Source organism: Stegostoma tigrinum, chromosome 8, assembly GCF_030684315.1.
Source record: "Stegostoma tigrinum isolate sSteTig4 chromosome 8, sSteTig4.hap1, whole genome shotgun sequence".
Classification (NCBI taxonomy): Eukaryota; Metazoa; Chordata; class Chondrichthyes; order Orectolobiformes; family Stegostomatidae; genus Stegostoma; species Stegostoma tigrinum.
Genome location: NC_081361.1, coordinates 81,295,921 through 81,310,988, shown reverse-complemented (window position 1 = coordinate 81,310,988; position 15,068 = coordinate 81,295,921). Strand labels below are relative to the sequence as shown.

General features: G+C 39.6%; 1 protein-coding gene across 3 annotated transcripts in view; it reads right to left on the bottom strand.

Annotated features, from left to right (window-relative positions):
* The window catches only part of LOC125456654 (phospholipid phosphatase-related protein type 5-like), a 122,854-nt gene that overhangs the window by 61,344 nt on the left and 46,442 nt on the right, over nt 1–15,068 (bottom strand). For all 3 annotated transcript variants that reach the window (XM_048539980.2, XM_048539979.2, XM_048539981.2), the window contains exon 2: nt 10,002–10,134. In XM_048539980.2, the coding sequence (XP_048395937.1) occupies nt 10,002–10,134 (133 nt within the window). The remainder of the gene's footprint in view (nt 1–10,001; nt 10,135–15,068) is intronic.

Below are 15,068 nucleotides of genomic sequence, written 5' to 3'. Positions count from 1 at the left end.
ATTATCCTCCGACACTTCCGCCATTTACAATCCGACCCCACCACCCAAGACATTTTTCCATCCCCACCCCTGTCTGCTTTCCGGAGAGACCACTCTCTCCGTGACTCCCTTGTTCGTTGCACACTGCCCTCCAACCCCACCACACCCGGCACCTTCCCCTGCAACCGCAGGAAATGCTACACTTGTCTCCACACCTCCTCCCTCACCCCCATCCCAGGCCCCAAGATGACATTCCACATTAAGCAGAGGTTCACCTGCACATCTGCCAATGTGGTATACTGCATCCACTGTACCCGGTGCGGCTTTCTCTACATTGGGGAAACCAAGCGGAGGCTTGGGGACCGCTTTGCAGAACACCTCCGCTCAGTTCGCAACAAACAACTGCACCTCCCAGTCGCAAACCATTTCCACTCTCCCTCCCATTCTCTTGATGACATGTCCATCATGGGCCTCCTGCACTGCCACAATGATGCCACCCGAAGGTTGCAGGAACAGCAACTCATATTCCGCCTGGGAACCCTGCAGCCATATGGTATCAATGTGGACTTCACCAGTTTCAAAATCTCCCCTTCCCCCACTGCATCCCTAAACCAGCCCAGTTCATCCCCTCCCCCCACTGCACCACACAACCAGCCCAGCTCTTCCCCCCCACCCACTGCATCCCAAAACCAGTCCAACCTGTCTCTGCCTCCCTAACCGGTTCTTCCTCTCACCCATCCCTTCCTCCCACCCCAAGCCGCACCCCCAGCTACCTACTAACCTCATCCCACCTCCTTGACCTGTCCGTCTTCCCCGGACTGACCTATCCCCTCCCTACCTCCCCACCTACACCCTCTCCACCTATCTTCTTTACTCTCCATCTTCGGTCCGCCTCCCCCTCTCTCCCTATTTATTCCAGTTCCCTCCCCCCATCCCCCTCTCTGATGAAGGGTCTAGGCCCGAAACGTCAGCTTTTGTGCTCCTGAGATGCTGCTTGGCCTGCTGTGTGCATCCAGCCTCACATTTTATTATCTTGGAATCTCCAGCATCTGCAGTTCCCATTATCTCTGATAAAATGTGAGGCTGGATGAACACAGCAGGCCCAGCAGCATCTCAGGAGCACAAAAGCTGACGTTTCGGGCCTAGACCCTTCATCAGAGAGAGGAAAACAGATGTTCTGGTTATTACCACAATGGAGTTTTGGAGATTTGGCTGCGCTTAGACAAGTTGCAGAATTTGTAATACTGAGAAATCTTGAAAAGCACCTTGGCTGCGAAACACTTTGTGACATCATGAAGTTGAGAGAAAAGTGCCACATATGTGCAATGTCTTTCCTAACTAAAGAGCCAAACATCACCACCACTTCTTACTTTTCAGATGCAGGAATATGTAAGGGCTGGGGCATGAAGAGAACAATGAGCAAAATTAACTGTGGAAACTTGAATAAAATCTCAGAGATATTGTAAGCATTTTTACTTTTCACTTTTTGATTTACAACTTGATATGCCATACTATATGTTATTACAGAGAATAGTGTTTCCTTACACATTTAACAAACAACAATTAGCTATTTACACAGTTTACAATATTTAATCAAAACTTGGATCCTAATCATTAAAATATACATCTTTTGTTTTATGTGAAATAGCTAATCTTCAAAGAATATACTATGTAAGGTATTTGTATGCATAAAACATTTAGAAGTTCTAATCATATGATATAGGGAGGAGAAAGAGATGAATTTACTTGATCTCTGCTGAAATTGCCATTTAGGGGTGTTAGCTTGGTTGGTAAATCCTTGCCACTGACTTAGAAATGAATCCAAAAATCTGATGAAGGATCACTGGACTCGAAAGTTAACACTGTTCTATCTCTTCACAGATTCTGCCAGGTCTGCTGTGTTTCTCATGCACTTTGTTTTTGTTCCAAAATCTATTTCAGTCTACTCTGTGTAATAGTGAGAATTGCACTTTTACACAAGTCCAAGTTTTGGATGAGACATTAAAAATCTCAGTTGGATATAAAAGTCCTTATGGCACTCTGCAAAGAAGGGCAGCAAAATTCTCCCAATATCCTGGCCAACAGCCAAACTGAGTCTTAACTTACCCTAAACTAACAATTCCATTGTTTGTTTTGTGATAACTTGCTATGAGAAAATTAGCAGCTCTTGTCACTTACATTAAATGGTGACTACATTTTTAAAAAGTCAAGCATTTTGGGATGTTCAGAGAAGGCATACTAGTCTAATACCTGGAATAAGTGAACTGCTTTGAGGAAAGGCTAGACAGGTTGGCTTGTATCCAATGGAGTTTAGAAGAGTCTGAGGTGACTTGATTGAAATGTACAAGATCCTGTGGGGATCTTTTCTACATATAAACTGACATTTTCCCAGCTATCGTCAGTTCTGAGGAAGGGCCACTGGACCCAAAACATTAACTCTGATTTTTTCTTCACAGATGCTGCCAGACCACCTGAGCTTTTCCAGAAATTTTGTTTTTGTTTAAGTTCCTGTGGAGACTTGATTGGTTACATATGCAAACAATGTTTCCTCTTATTGTTTAAAAATAAGGGGGTACCCATTTAAAACAGAGAGGAAGAAGCATTTTCTTAGCTCAGAGGTTGGGAGTCTTTGGAATTCCCGTCCCCAAAAGGCAGTAGACGCAGGATCTTTAAATTTTATTCAGGGAAAAGTAGATAGGTTCTTGATTACCAACGGGAAACAAGATTATCAGGAACATGCAGCAGTGTAGAGTTCCTGTGAAAATAAGGCGAGCTTATTGAATGGTGAGGCAGGCTCTGAGGGCCAAGTGGCCTATCCTTGCTCCTTGTTTGTATGTTCTAATAGTCATGGTGTAAGATAACAACACATTCACTGCTCCAGAATGAGACCTGGGATATTATAGTTCCTGGACTTCATCTCACCAGTCAACCAAAATGTAGTAAGTAGGCTTGAATTTTCAGCTGAGAAGAATTCCTTATGCAGTCTGGTAGAGGTTCAATGGGGCAGTCAAATAATTTGGTACCCACCAATTTTTATCCACTAGGTGCGTTTTGTTAAAAGTAGCTGACATGAGGGAATAAAACCTCAAAATTATTTTTAAGGATTAGCAATATGGCTTTCCTTATTACCTTGCAACTGTCAGAGATAAAACAATACAAGACCTTTAAAAATGGAATTAAGAACAGGTTTTTGCAGCATATTTATCACCAATGTGACAAAAAAATCACTTGTGCAGCTAATTACAAGCTCATTGACAGAAGAAAGCTTGTTTTATCTAGATCTAGTTTGTAACACTGTTATCTAACATGAACTTGCACAGCAGCAAGTATAAAACTGGTTGATTTAAAATCTCCATGGAAACACGTTAACCATTTCCAACTGATGCAAATGCCTGAAGAACATAATATTACATTATTCTATTTATTTATGGTCAAAAGTGACTCCAGCATACACAGCAAGCATATTTTAAAATTTTTGCAAGTAAATACATTTTTAGGTCTTTAACATGTTTCACCTGACTGAGAGTCATTTTGGAATGAATGTAATAGTGACTAGAACTGTTCAAATTTTTTTCTATTAATGTTGTTTTTTTAAAATTTATGTGTGGAACATGGATGTCACAGGCTAGGGCTACGATTTATTGCCTGTCCCTAGTTACCCTTCAGAAGGAGGTGGCAAGCTATGATCAGGCAATAAAATGATTAAATTTAAATAATTTTGGCAAATCTGACATTAAATTTCCCTTATCTTTCCGTAATGATGAGAAGATTTTGAACCATCTTCCTCAATATTTATAAATTAAGTTACACTATAATACCATAGCCAGAGGACAGCATTATTTTAATCTGAGAAGATTGGATAAATAAAAAGAAACTGCATAAATCATCATTATTTTCTACTGCAACTCTTTTCTCTACGGGAAGATCCATTTATTTATTTATTTATTAATTATTTAAACTGGTCATACACCATCTGGCTTGTCACAGGACTGCACGAAAAAGAAAGTTTCTTGGGCTGCCCAAGAAATCATATTATTGTTTGCAATATTGGAGTTGGTTAGCTCAGTTGGCTGTTTGGCTGGTTTGTGATGCTAACAGCAGAGATTCAATCCCAGCACTGGCTGCAATTACTATGAAGCTTCTTAACTTCTCCCCTCACCAGAGGTATGGCCATCATTTGGCTGAACCACAACCAGTCATCTCTCTCTCTCTCTCTCTCTAACAAGATAGCGGTCCAGTTGGCTGACAGTGACTTTGCTTTACATGGACTAGGGTGAGGAACATTTCAGAAAAGTTTGTATTCTGGTAAGCAGACTGGGATAACATCTATCACGACTGGGATGAGCCCTTTGGTCAAATGACCTACTAACACTAGTTATCCAGATTAGTACTTGAATTCTTGTCATTGACAAGGTAGTGAAGGACTGTACATGAAAGCGAGAAATTGGAGATAGGTACTAAATGCTCCAAGTATGGTTATTAATTGCATATTGGGTTGATTCAACAATCAAAGTTATAGTAAGTAACCTTTGAAACCAGAGCAATCCATGAGTAAGTGTGTCCCTTTTCTATGATATAGAATGACATTATCAGTAATGTCAGACTTGCTACAACCTCTAGCTTCTGAATTAAATGGCAGCAGTTCAAAGCAAAATATGGCTATGGGAATAATGATGAATGTGGAGTGAAAAGTAGTGAGTGGGCCTCAAATATTGTCAATTAAATCTCACTTCTTTTATCACGTTGGTTATATTCTCCCAAAGTGAAATGGCTCTGAAGGCAAGTGCGCATTTTAAAAAGCTGAAAAAGGACATTCTGCACTCAAAAGGTTAATGGCATCTGAACAAGCCCATCATTACAGCTGTCACACCAGTAGGCATGAAATGTTTAGGCATTCTTTTTCAAGTAGCTTCTGTGTCTTCTAGATGAATAACCGACACACAAAAAAAACAATGTCCAATACTTAAGTTTTATTCAGGATAGAAAAATTGTTAAACACATCAAGTTTTTGTTTCATCTAGAAAAGAGACATAAGTAGACAGAGATGTGTCTCACCCATGTACACTGTCAGATTTTTTTTCTTTATTCATTCACAGGATGAGGGTGTCACTGGTTAGGCAACATTTATTGTCCATCCCTAATTACCCAGAGAGCAGTTATGAGCAAACCACATTGCTGTGAGTCTGGAGTCACATGTAGGCCAGACCAGGTAAGGATGGCCATTTCCCTCCCTAAAGGGTGTCAGTGAACCAGATGCGTTTTTCACAACAATTGAGAATGGATTCATAGTCATCACTAGATATTTATTGGATCCAATTCCAACATCTGCCATTGTGGGATTTAAACCCGGGTGCCCAGAATGTTATCTGGGCCTCTGGATTAACAGTCCAGCAATAATACCACTAGGCTGTCACCTCCTCTAATGGGCAATGGATAATAAACAGAGAGGCAATTCTCCTACATTTGTCAGGAGTCACCGCTTTGTTAGTGGATTGGAGTTGTCAATAGTAACTAATTTTATCAGCTAGAAAGTAGGACTTCAAGGTTTCGGAATCAATTCAACCGATTAGGAATTGAGTGAATGTGGTCAGCACAGATTGATCCTTCGTGCGTGAACAGGCACAAAAAAGATGGTCAGCAGTTTAAGAGTTGTGCTTACCACCTTTTAAGTACAGATTTCCAAGTAATGAGCATATTGCTGAAATGATGCTTTTCAAAAATGTTTTAGTTCTTCAAATAATGGACTTAATTTTAACTCTCAAATGGGAGCTCAGCGCAGCGACTGTCCTGGCTATTTAGGCAGTGGAAGATAGAGCCTAATAGCCAGAGACTTTTCCCCAGGGCAGGACTGACTGCCACGAGGGGTCATAGTTTTAAGGTGTTATGAGGAAGGTATAGAGGCGACATCAGAGGGAGCTTCTTCACCCAGAGAGTTATGAGCACATGGAATATTTTACCAGTGGTAGTCGCGGAAGCGGAGTCATTAGTAACATTTAAGCGACTGCTGGACATGCACATGGACAGCAGTGAATTGAGGGGAATGTAGGTTCGGTTATTTTATGTTTGGATTAGAAATATTCCATGGCACAACATCGTGGGCCGAAGGGCCTGTACTGTGCTGTACTTTTCTATGTTCTATGTTCTATGTTCTAATAATTTGACTTTATTAGATCAAAATGAATGACCAGTCAATAAATTTGAATATCTAGAGACTGTCTTGCGATCCACCAAAGGGATCCAGGGTGGGGGAGTTCAGAATTCCTTTATGGGTCTTTGAGGATCTCTCCTTCATCGTAGACAGCTTTTCCCAGCAGGTTTTGACCTCTTGGACAAGCTATCAGCACTATTCTACTTGTACTTAAGACTAAATGGCAAAACAAGATGAAAGTACATTATCAAAATGAGAACTTGCTATTTAAAATGAAGTATGCCAGGTTGGGCAGGTATCTGTGCAATTTAAAATGCAGTCAGTCACATCAGCGTGAGTAATAAGTGGATAGAAGCATCAATGCACTGAAGCATACCTGTCTCTCCTACCACCAGCCCCTGCTTGTGTTGTAATAATATCAACCCCTAGCTTTCTGGAGGATAATATTAGATAAAAACCTATTTTCTTCAAGGCTGGTCACAGATGCTTTATGGAGATATGTGTGAATGCATTCACTGACTATATTTGAGTGTCCTAGATTAAAAACAAAATAAAGCTGGTGATAGAGGAGATAATGGGAACTGCAGATGCTGGAGAATCCAAGATAATAAAGTGTGAAGCTGGATGAACACAGCAGGCCAAGCAGCATCTCAGGAGCACAAAAGCTGACGTTTCGGGCCTAGACCCTCACTGGTGAATTGTCTAGGCCCGAAATGTCAGCTTTTGTGCTCCTGAGATGCTGCTTGGCCTGCTGTGTTCATCCAGCTTCACACTTTATTATCTTAGGGCTGGTGGTAGAGTTTATTTGGGTGTCAGAAGTTACACTAAATTTCTCATTATCTGTAATTTATGCCAGCATACTACTGTGATCTATACAATAAATGAAAGTGAGTTGTATACTCCCATCTATGCTTATGGAATGCCTACAGTATGGAAATAGGCCCTTCGGCCCAACAAGTCCACACCAGTCCTCAGACATCCCACCCAGACCCATCCCTAAAACCTACCTAATATACACATCCCTGAACACTTAAAGCAATTTAGCATGGCCAATCCACCTAGCCTACACATCTTTGGACTGTGAGAGCACCTTGAGGAAACCCATGCAGACATGGGGAGAATGTGCAAACTCCACACAGTCACCCAACGGTGGAATTGAACCTGGGTCCCTTGTGCTGTGAGGCAGCAATGCTAGCCACTGAGCTATAACACTAGAAAGTTATTCTGACTTTATTTAGCCATCCATGGTAAAGAAGATTCAGTTATAACACTAACAATGAGAACAGCCTGCAAAGATCAATAGCCTAATGATAAACATATATTGTAGATATGCAAAGAGTAAAGTCCGCTTCTCAAATAGCCAACCTCTCTACCCCTCTACAACTAAAACTCTATCTCCAATATCTCTATCTTCTCTCAAGTGCTTGAACATGTGGGAAATTCCCAGATCTATACCCATCTTTCCTAGGTTGTAAACCCCACCAAGAAGGTTTCCACTCCAGCCACTGTAATAAATTGGCACCTATCCAAGTTACTGATGGCATCCCATGTCGCTGATACTGATAAACAATTCAATTTTCTTGACTTATCAGCATGTTTGGACAGAGTGGGCTACACCATGTTCAACAACTCTGTGAATGGTTTGCTAGTCAGAGAATTTCAGTACAGATCTCAATGCGTCTTTGCAAGATGTACTCAGTTACATTATATGCATAAGGATTTTCCAGCATGGACCTCTGCCCTAAGTTGGTCTGGTTTCAACCTTCTAGCAGAGTCTCTCTCATGTGTACTTAAATTCATGCAGTATGTAAATCAAGGCAAATAACCTTGTAGTACAGATTGAAATTGGCAGATGTGATATCTACGATATCATAGAGACACAGTTGCAAGGGGATCAGGGCTGGAAATTAAATATCCAAGGATACACATCCTATCAAAAGGACAGGCAGATGGGCAGAGGGGTCAGTTTTGTTCTCTTAGCAAGAAGTGAACTTAAATCGATAGCAAGAAGTGAGATCAAGTCAGAAGACCGAATCTGTATGGGCAGGGTTGTCATTGTCTGCTTAGACATTGACGTTATTCCTCTGCCTAGCAACATGACCCTTCTACTATATTTCAATGTACTTTTTTTTTGATGGTTGCCTATGAATTTTTTTAAAGGATAAAATGACATTTTTGACAAGGTTGAAAGAGCAATGTGGGCTTGAAATACTTTTGGCATTAATAACGGAAAAATACTTAGTACTGCCAATAACAGCTCTGTCCATTTTACATCAAGTGCAGTAATCTTTCACTGATGTTATTGTCAGCAGAAATGTGTTAAAAGGCTTCAAAACAGAAATTATACAAAATACCCAACATTTTTAAAAGACAAGCCATTTAGAATGGTCTCTCATTACAATGGTTTTCGAATTTTGCCAAGTTCCTTATCTTTTGACATGCCTAGAAATACTACAAAAAGGTAAAATAAAGTTTATTTAAAATAGTTTAAGTAGCACATTATTAATTCAAATAATCTCTGCATCATGGGATAAATTCAAATGGGTAACACAGCTGACTTTGTCTTTTTAAAGAAAGAAAATAATTGCAACCGCATTCCCCACATAACTGATTCACAATACTTAGTATTATTTAAAAACACAATGGCTTTGAAATTATAGAGCGCAATGAGTATTTGAATGCTTAATGCTTTTATCTGAAACATTTTCTGCTGTTTTATCCTAAGTGTTAGACTGAGCAAAATATGTTATTTATTACCTTTGCTTCAGTGATGGATGAAATAACTCTACAGAGGCCAGTATTTCGTCACCATTTAATTACATCTGCATTGTACTTGACACTGGCCCAGCTTTCTCAGAGCGAGCAGAACCTCTGACATTCCTGTCTATATCTGTCAGCCAGGGCATCCTGATTGGACCAGTTTAGCAGTCGCAATCAGGGAATTCATATTCTCTGAGGTCCACCTGGCTGACTTCATTACAATCAAAACTGTAGACATGCGAATTTCAGACAAATGGCTCAAAATAATTTTACTCCACAGTCTGAATGTGATAGCTAATACATTTTTTTATTAAAAAATGACTGTAAACTAAAGAGAATGACATTTGGCAAGCTGCAGTCAATAGATTTGACCACCCAACGTATCCTATATGAATCAATGACAGCAAAGTATTCAAAGGAGAACAGCTTCCATTGTGCAGTTGGTCTCGTTCCAATCTACGAATGTGCCTTTGATATATTTATAAACTGTATCTTGTGTTATCAGCTGTTAGCAGCACCATTGCCATCAATAGGATTACCACCCGCCAAAGCTATATCGTGACAAATAGTAAAAACCATTTCTTCAGTGTAAAGTCTCTTCAGCCAATTTCTCTTCCTATATCAGTTCACATATAAAATGGAAGCAAGTGTACGCAACCTGTTAATTGTAAAGTTCAACAAATTTCAATTTAATTGTGAAAGAGCTCTCTGTTGTATTCTGTACACTATCCAAAAGTTACAGTCTGTTCCTGGTAGCAAGCTGTTAAAGCAAAGCAGAAGCCTGTTCAAATTGTAGCCATTTTCAAGTGAATCAAAGCTTTCATAACCTTGTCAGAAACCAAAGCAATATTGAATGTTGTTACTAGTTTCAGTTAATTCAGGTAATACAACTGAACAAAGGCATGTACGATGATTTTGTTATCTTTCTCTATGACATTTATATCATTAGTTAGTGAAAATTGCTTTCTTTGCATATTTTAAAGCAAGTTTTTAATACAAGCAGAAAGAAAAACAATAATTAAAGGACTAATGTACTGTGTATTTTTAAATTAGAAAATATTACTTTTGTAAAATATTATGCTTTTTCAGATAGAACCTTAAATATTACTCTTACCAAGAAACCTAACTGTTCTGCGCACCAGTGGATTGATGTAGCAACAATCTCCAGTTACTATGGTCTTCTCACGATTTCCAAACTCCTTAGTAACTGATTGAAGGAAAAATACAGCCACTTCTCCCACGATTATCTTGTAAACAATAAAGAGATTATTGTATTTTAGAATTGGCATGATGAGCCTGAAAATTCTCATACAGTCTGCTGCCACCAATTATAGAATTGTTTCGGTTAACTTCAAACAGAAACCTCCACAGATTTACTGTCAAAGCTGTTACATTCATTGTTGATCAGACCCAATCATCAAGAAATACACTGGATAATCTTTGATTATGTATAATTCAATAGATACAGTTAAAATTGTTGAATATGTTGCATATATTAAATTTATATATAAATTTAAACAAATGTGATAGTGAGTCGCTTTTATTGACCAGCAAAGACTTTCTCACAGATTTTCTGCTATTCTAAAGGTACAAAGTAATTTGAGATTTGGAAATCTTACTTTGGGAGTCCATTGTTATAACCTCCATCTCCTACATTGCCCTCAGCTAGTTGAAGCCTGCCAAGAAAGATATAAATTGTCTAAAATATTTTAATGCTGGTATCTTTTGATCTGATTTTCTTAAAAAAAATGAACCCAGCTTTGACAAATGCTCCAAACTGTGCTATTTTCAGGGAAGCAACAAAATGGTTCACAGTATCCATAGTTATGATATCTCTAATTGACCACTAGTGATTGCCGGGCGGCAAAATGCAAAATGGACACTCAGTGAAAGAGATAACAAAGTGTGGGGCTGGATGAACACAGCAGGCCAAACAGCATCTCAGGAGCACAAACGCTTTTGTGCTCCTGAGATGCTGCTTGGAAGCTTTTGTGCTCCTGAGATGCTGTTTGGCCTGCTGTGTTCATCCAGCTTCACACTTTATTATCTTGGATTCTCCAGCATCTGCAGTTCCCATTAACTCAGTGAAAGAGGTTCAGTCATTTAAAGTGAATTTTTATGGAAGAACAAAGTCCATCATTTTCCTCCAGTTGTCCAAATGTATTTGTTGGCCAATGTTTAGCCAAGTCAACTTTGTAAATCAACAAGCTACTTCCATGTATAGTGGTTCCAATAGCTCAAAACAAGATGTTTAGGTGTGCTTCGATCTGAGGGGTGAAAACTTCCTAGGAGTTTCCTGGGATCAGCACTAGATTTCCTTGGTTCTGCTGGCAGCGATCTACAAGAAATATTCATGTGAACATAGTTCATGTGTTTGCATAATTCTGGCTATCTTTATCAATAGCCCATGAGCCATTATTTCGTCTAGCCTAACACATTGTCTTGCACTCTCTTCTCTCTTCCACCAGTACTTTGTCTCCTTTTACTCTATTTCTGTGGGTACCATTGGATCTGTGTGTGAAGCTAAGACAAGTGTGGGGTAAGGGGCAACTTAACTGGGAAAGAGGCAAGAACTCATTTTCCAACAGTGGATTAAAGTTCTGCTAAAGTTCTCAGACCTTTTCAGGTTATAGAAGTGTTGGGTGCAGAAGGGGACCATTTAGCAAAATGTGTCTGTGCAGGTTCTCTGAGAATTTTAACTTAGTGTCAATCTCTTACTTTTTACCCTTAATCCTGCATATTGTTTTTACTTATGTAATTATCCTATCTCCTATTGAACACCTCAATTGAACCTGCCGTGACCACATATTCAGGACTTGCATTCCAGACTATAATTATTGACTGTATGAAAAATGTTTTCTGTTTGCTTTGGCTTCTTTTGTAAAACACTTGTCCCTCTTGGTTCTCAATCCATTTACAAATGAGAATAGTTCCTCCCTGTCCACTGTTTACAAATGCAAGCCCTTCAAACGCTTGAAAACTTCTATCAAATCTTCTTTTTGCCCCTTCCTCTCCAAGGACAATAATCCAGAAGACCAGGTGGGCAAGCTTTCCTGACCTTGATGTTTCAGAGCCTATTTTTTGTACTCATTAGCATTTCATAAATGTTCATCAACACTTCAACCTACTGCAAATACATTCACAGATGTAAGCCTGTTCACAAACACATGTGCATTTATGAAGCATGTACTTGACGGGATAGATTTCTTCCTCCAAGTTCCAGTGAGTACAGCTTTTTCAGTTACTTAGTTCCTTTTTAATGAGATGTTATGTTATGCCAACATTTACAGCGTCAGGCATGAAGCCTCTCCACGTTGATCAGCTCATGAACTATCCCTGTCATATGGAGTCTGGGCCGGTGTTGTGAAATATTTACCATGTTTGAACATAAAGCCTGACCAGCTTAACAAGACTGTCTGAGCAAGGCTGGCAGACACCAGAAACCCTGACTGGGCAAGTAAGCAGAGCTGAATGCAGAAGGGGGACTCAACGCAAAAAGCCATCTGTTTTTGTTGTGTCTTTGTCACATGTAAACTTTTGGTGAAAAGCCATCAAATACATGTACATTCTTTGAGATGTAATTAAAGATCATGACATCATGGTGTGTGTGCTGTGAATGTTGAAGCTTCTTTATGTTTTAGATGCAATCCTTGAAAGATATGTAGGCGGCAGTACTACTGTGATGCCATGATGCACACAGGATAGTTAAGGATGGCTGAAAATGAATATTAACAATTTACAATTTCAAACTTCCCTGTAACTGTTCAACAAACTCAGCTATTTCAAACATTTTGTATCAGTGATAATGGGAACTGCAGATGCTGGAGAATCCAAGATAATAAAATGTGAGGCTGGATGAACACAACAGGCCCAGCAGCATCTCAGGAGCACAAAAGCTGATGTTTCGGGCCTAGACCCTTCATCAGAGGGTCTGATGAAGGGTCTAGGCCCGAAACGTCAGCTTTTGTGCTCCTGGGATGCTGCTTGGCCTGCTGTGTTCATCCAGCCTCACATTTTATTATCTCTATTTCAAACATTTAGTTGCTACCCATAGGTAGGCTTTAAAGTCCCAATGTACAACCTTCAATAACATTAATATCATGTGTGATGCAGCCATCATGTTGTGTGGCATTATAACTGAGTTAAATAGGCTGGATTCAGGACATAATCCAGCATAAGAATTCATGTGCTGTGGTTTTTTTCTGAAGAAGGGTCTTGACCTGAAACGTCAAACTTTCCTGCTCCTGAGATACTGCTTGGCCTGCTGTGTTCATCCAGCTCCACACTTTGTTATCTACTATGTACTGAGGTTGTTGTGTTTAACGCCTCAGAGGTATGCAGACATGACATAACTTTCCATGTATAAATAGAAGCTTTATTTCCAATGCTTTTAAAATGTCTCTTCTGATGCATGCAGTTTCTTGCTTTCAGTTTAATTTCTGTTCCTCTGTTGTCACACCCAGATTTGACTAATGAAGTTAAAAGATCAGCTAATGGGTACACACAATCAAATAATGAACAACTGAATGCTGCACTACAAATGTCATGAATAAGGGGAGAAAATAACCCAGAAGGAAAAACTATTAAAAATAGTGAATGAGACGAATAATTGTCTTGTATACTTCAAAGTGGAAATCCTGTATATTCTGTACATTTAGTAATATATATTGCTAGATTTTTACTGGTTTTCCCCTCTGAGAATTAAGCAGGCTAGTCAAATGTGGGACATTATATCTGCAGGAATAGAATATAAGGGACAGGCCATAATGGAGTGGTATTCCGTTATTGGAATTCATATTCCATACGGAATTCATAATCCAAAGGCCCAGGCTAAAGCTCCTGTTTCATTATCCCACCAGTTCAGAAAGTGAAATTTAAATCAATGGAAAGATCTGAAATTAACTATTCACCCAGAGGTGGCCAATGTCAATTGTTGTGAAAATCCACCTTGTTTGCTAATGCTGTATAGTGAAGGAAATCTGTTGTCTTTGACTAGTTTGGACTACGTGTGGCACCAGACGGGGTTATGTAGTGATAGTTATGTAGGTGACTGTCCCCTACCCTTTGAATATGTCCTAGCAAACTAATCAGTTCAAGTCCCAATTAGGGAAGGACAATAAATGATGCCAGTGATGGTGTCTGCATTCTATAAAAAAATAGTTTTAGCGACACAACTCCCTTGATGAATTGCAAGGGAGGTCTTAGAGCAGTTCTGAGCACCACATCTTAGAAAGTATAAAACCCGAAAGAATTGCGGATGATGAAAACCAGGAACAAAAACAGCTCAGCAGCTCTGGCAGCATCTGTAAAGAAAAAAATCAGAGTTAATGTTTTAGGTCCAGTGACCCTTCCTCAGATCAGTTCTGAGCAATGTGGTTTTACTAGATTAGTACCTGCTCTCCAAACGTGAAGGCATGAGAAGAGATTAAGCAAATGTGAGTTGAAATCCTTGGAATTTAAAAGATATGGGATGATTTGAGCAACTCCATAAAGATTTTAAGAGAAAGAGTCAGATGGATAGAGTGAAGCTATTTCTTCTAGTTAGAGAAATAAGGTGTAAAAAGCAAGATCTGTTAGGGACACAGTTAGGAGACACTGCTTCATAAGAAGGTTGAGAGTAGTTTGAGTTTGTTTCTGCAAATAGTAATTAATGCAACATCAGTTACTAACTTCAAAACTGGTTTCTTTTTACCCAATTATATTAAAGGAACTGAGACAAGGGTTGGTATCTGGAGTTAGTTCCTAGACCATCCATGATCTCATGGAATGGAGCAATAGGCTAATGGGGTGAAATGGCCTACTCCTGTTGCTGGAGGTATGATTTTTCAGACTACGTTTGCAAACGAGCATGTTAGGAGTTGACAAACTTCCTACTCCCACTACCAAGAAATCTTGCTATGTTATTCATCAATCAGACTTTGAGCAGCACAGTGGTGAACCTTTTAGTCTATTGCAGGCTTTGACAGTCGTGTACTAACCCTGACCCTAACCCTAACCCTAACCCTATCGTAGCTCACCAGAAGCTGCAGGACAAACAGTGGCTTTTGTGCTCCTAAGATGCTGCTTGGCCTGCTGTGTTCATCCAGCTCCACACTTTGTTATCTCTATTATAGTGACTGGCAACTTCTGAGTCCTAAAGTCCAATGGTTGAGGCCTAACTTGAGGAGACCTTTGTGGGGTT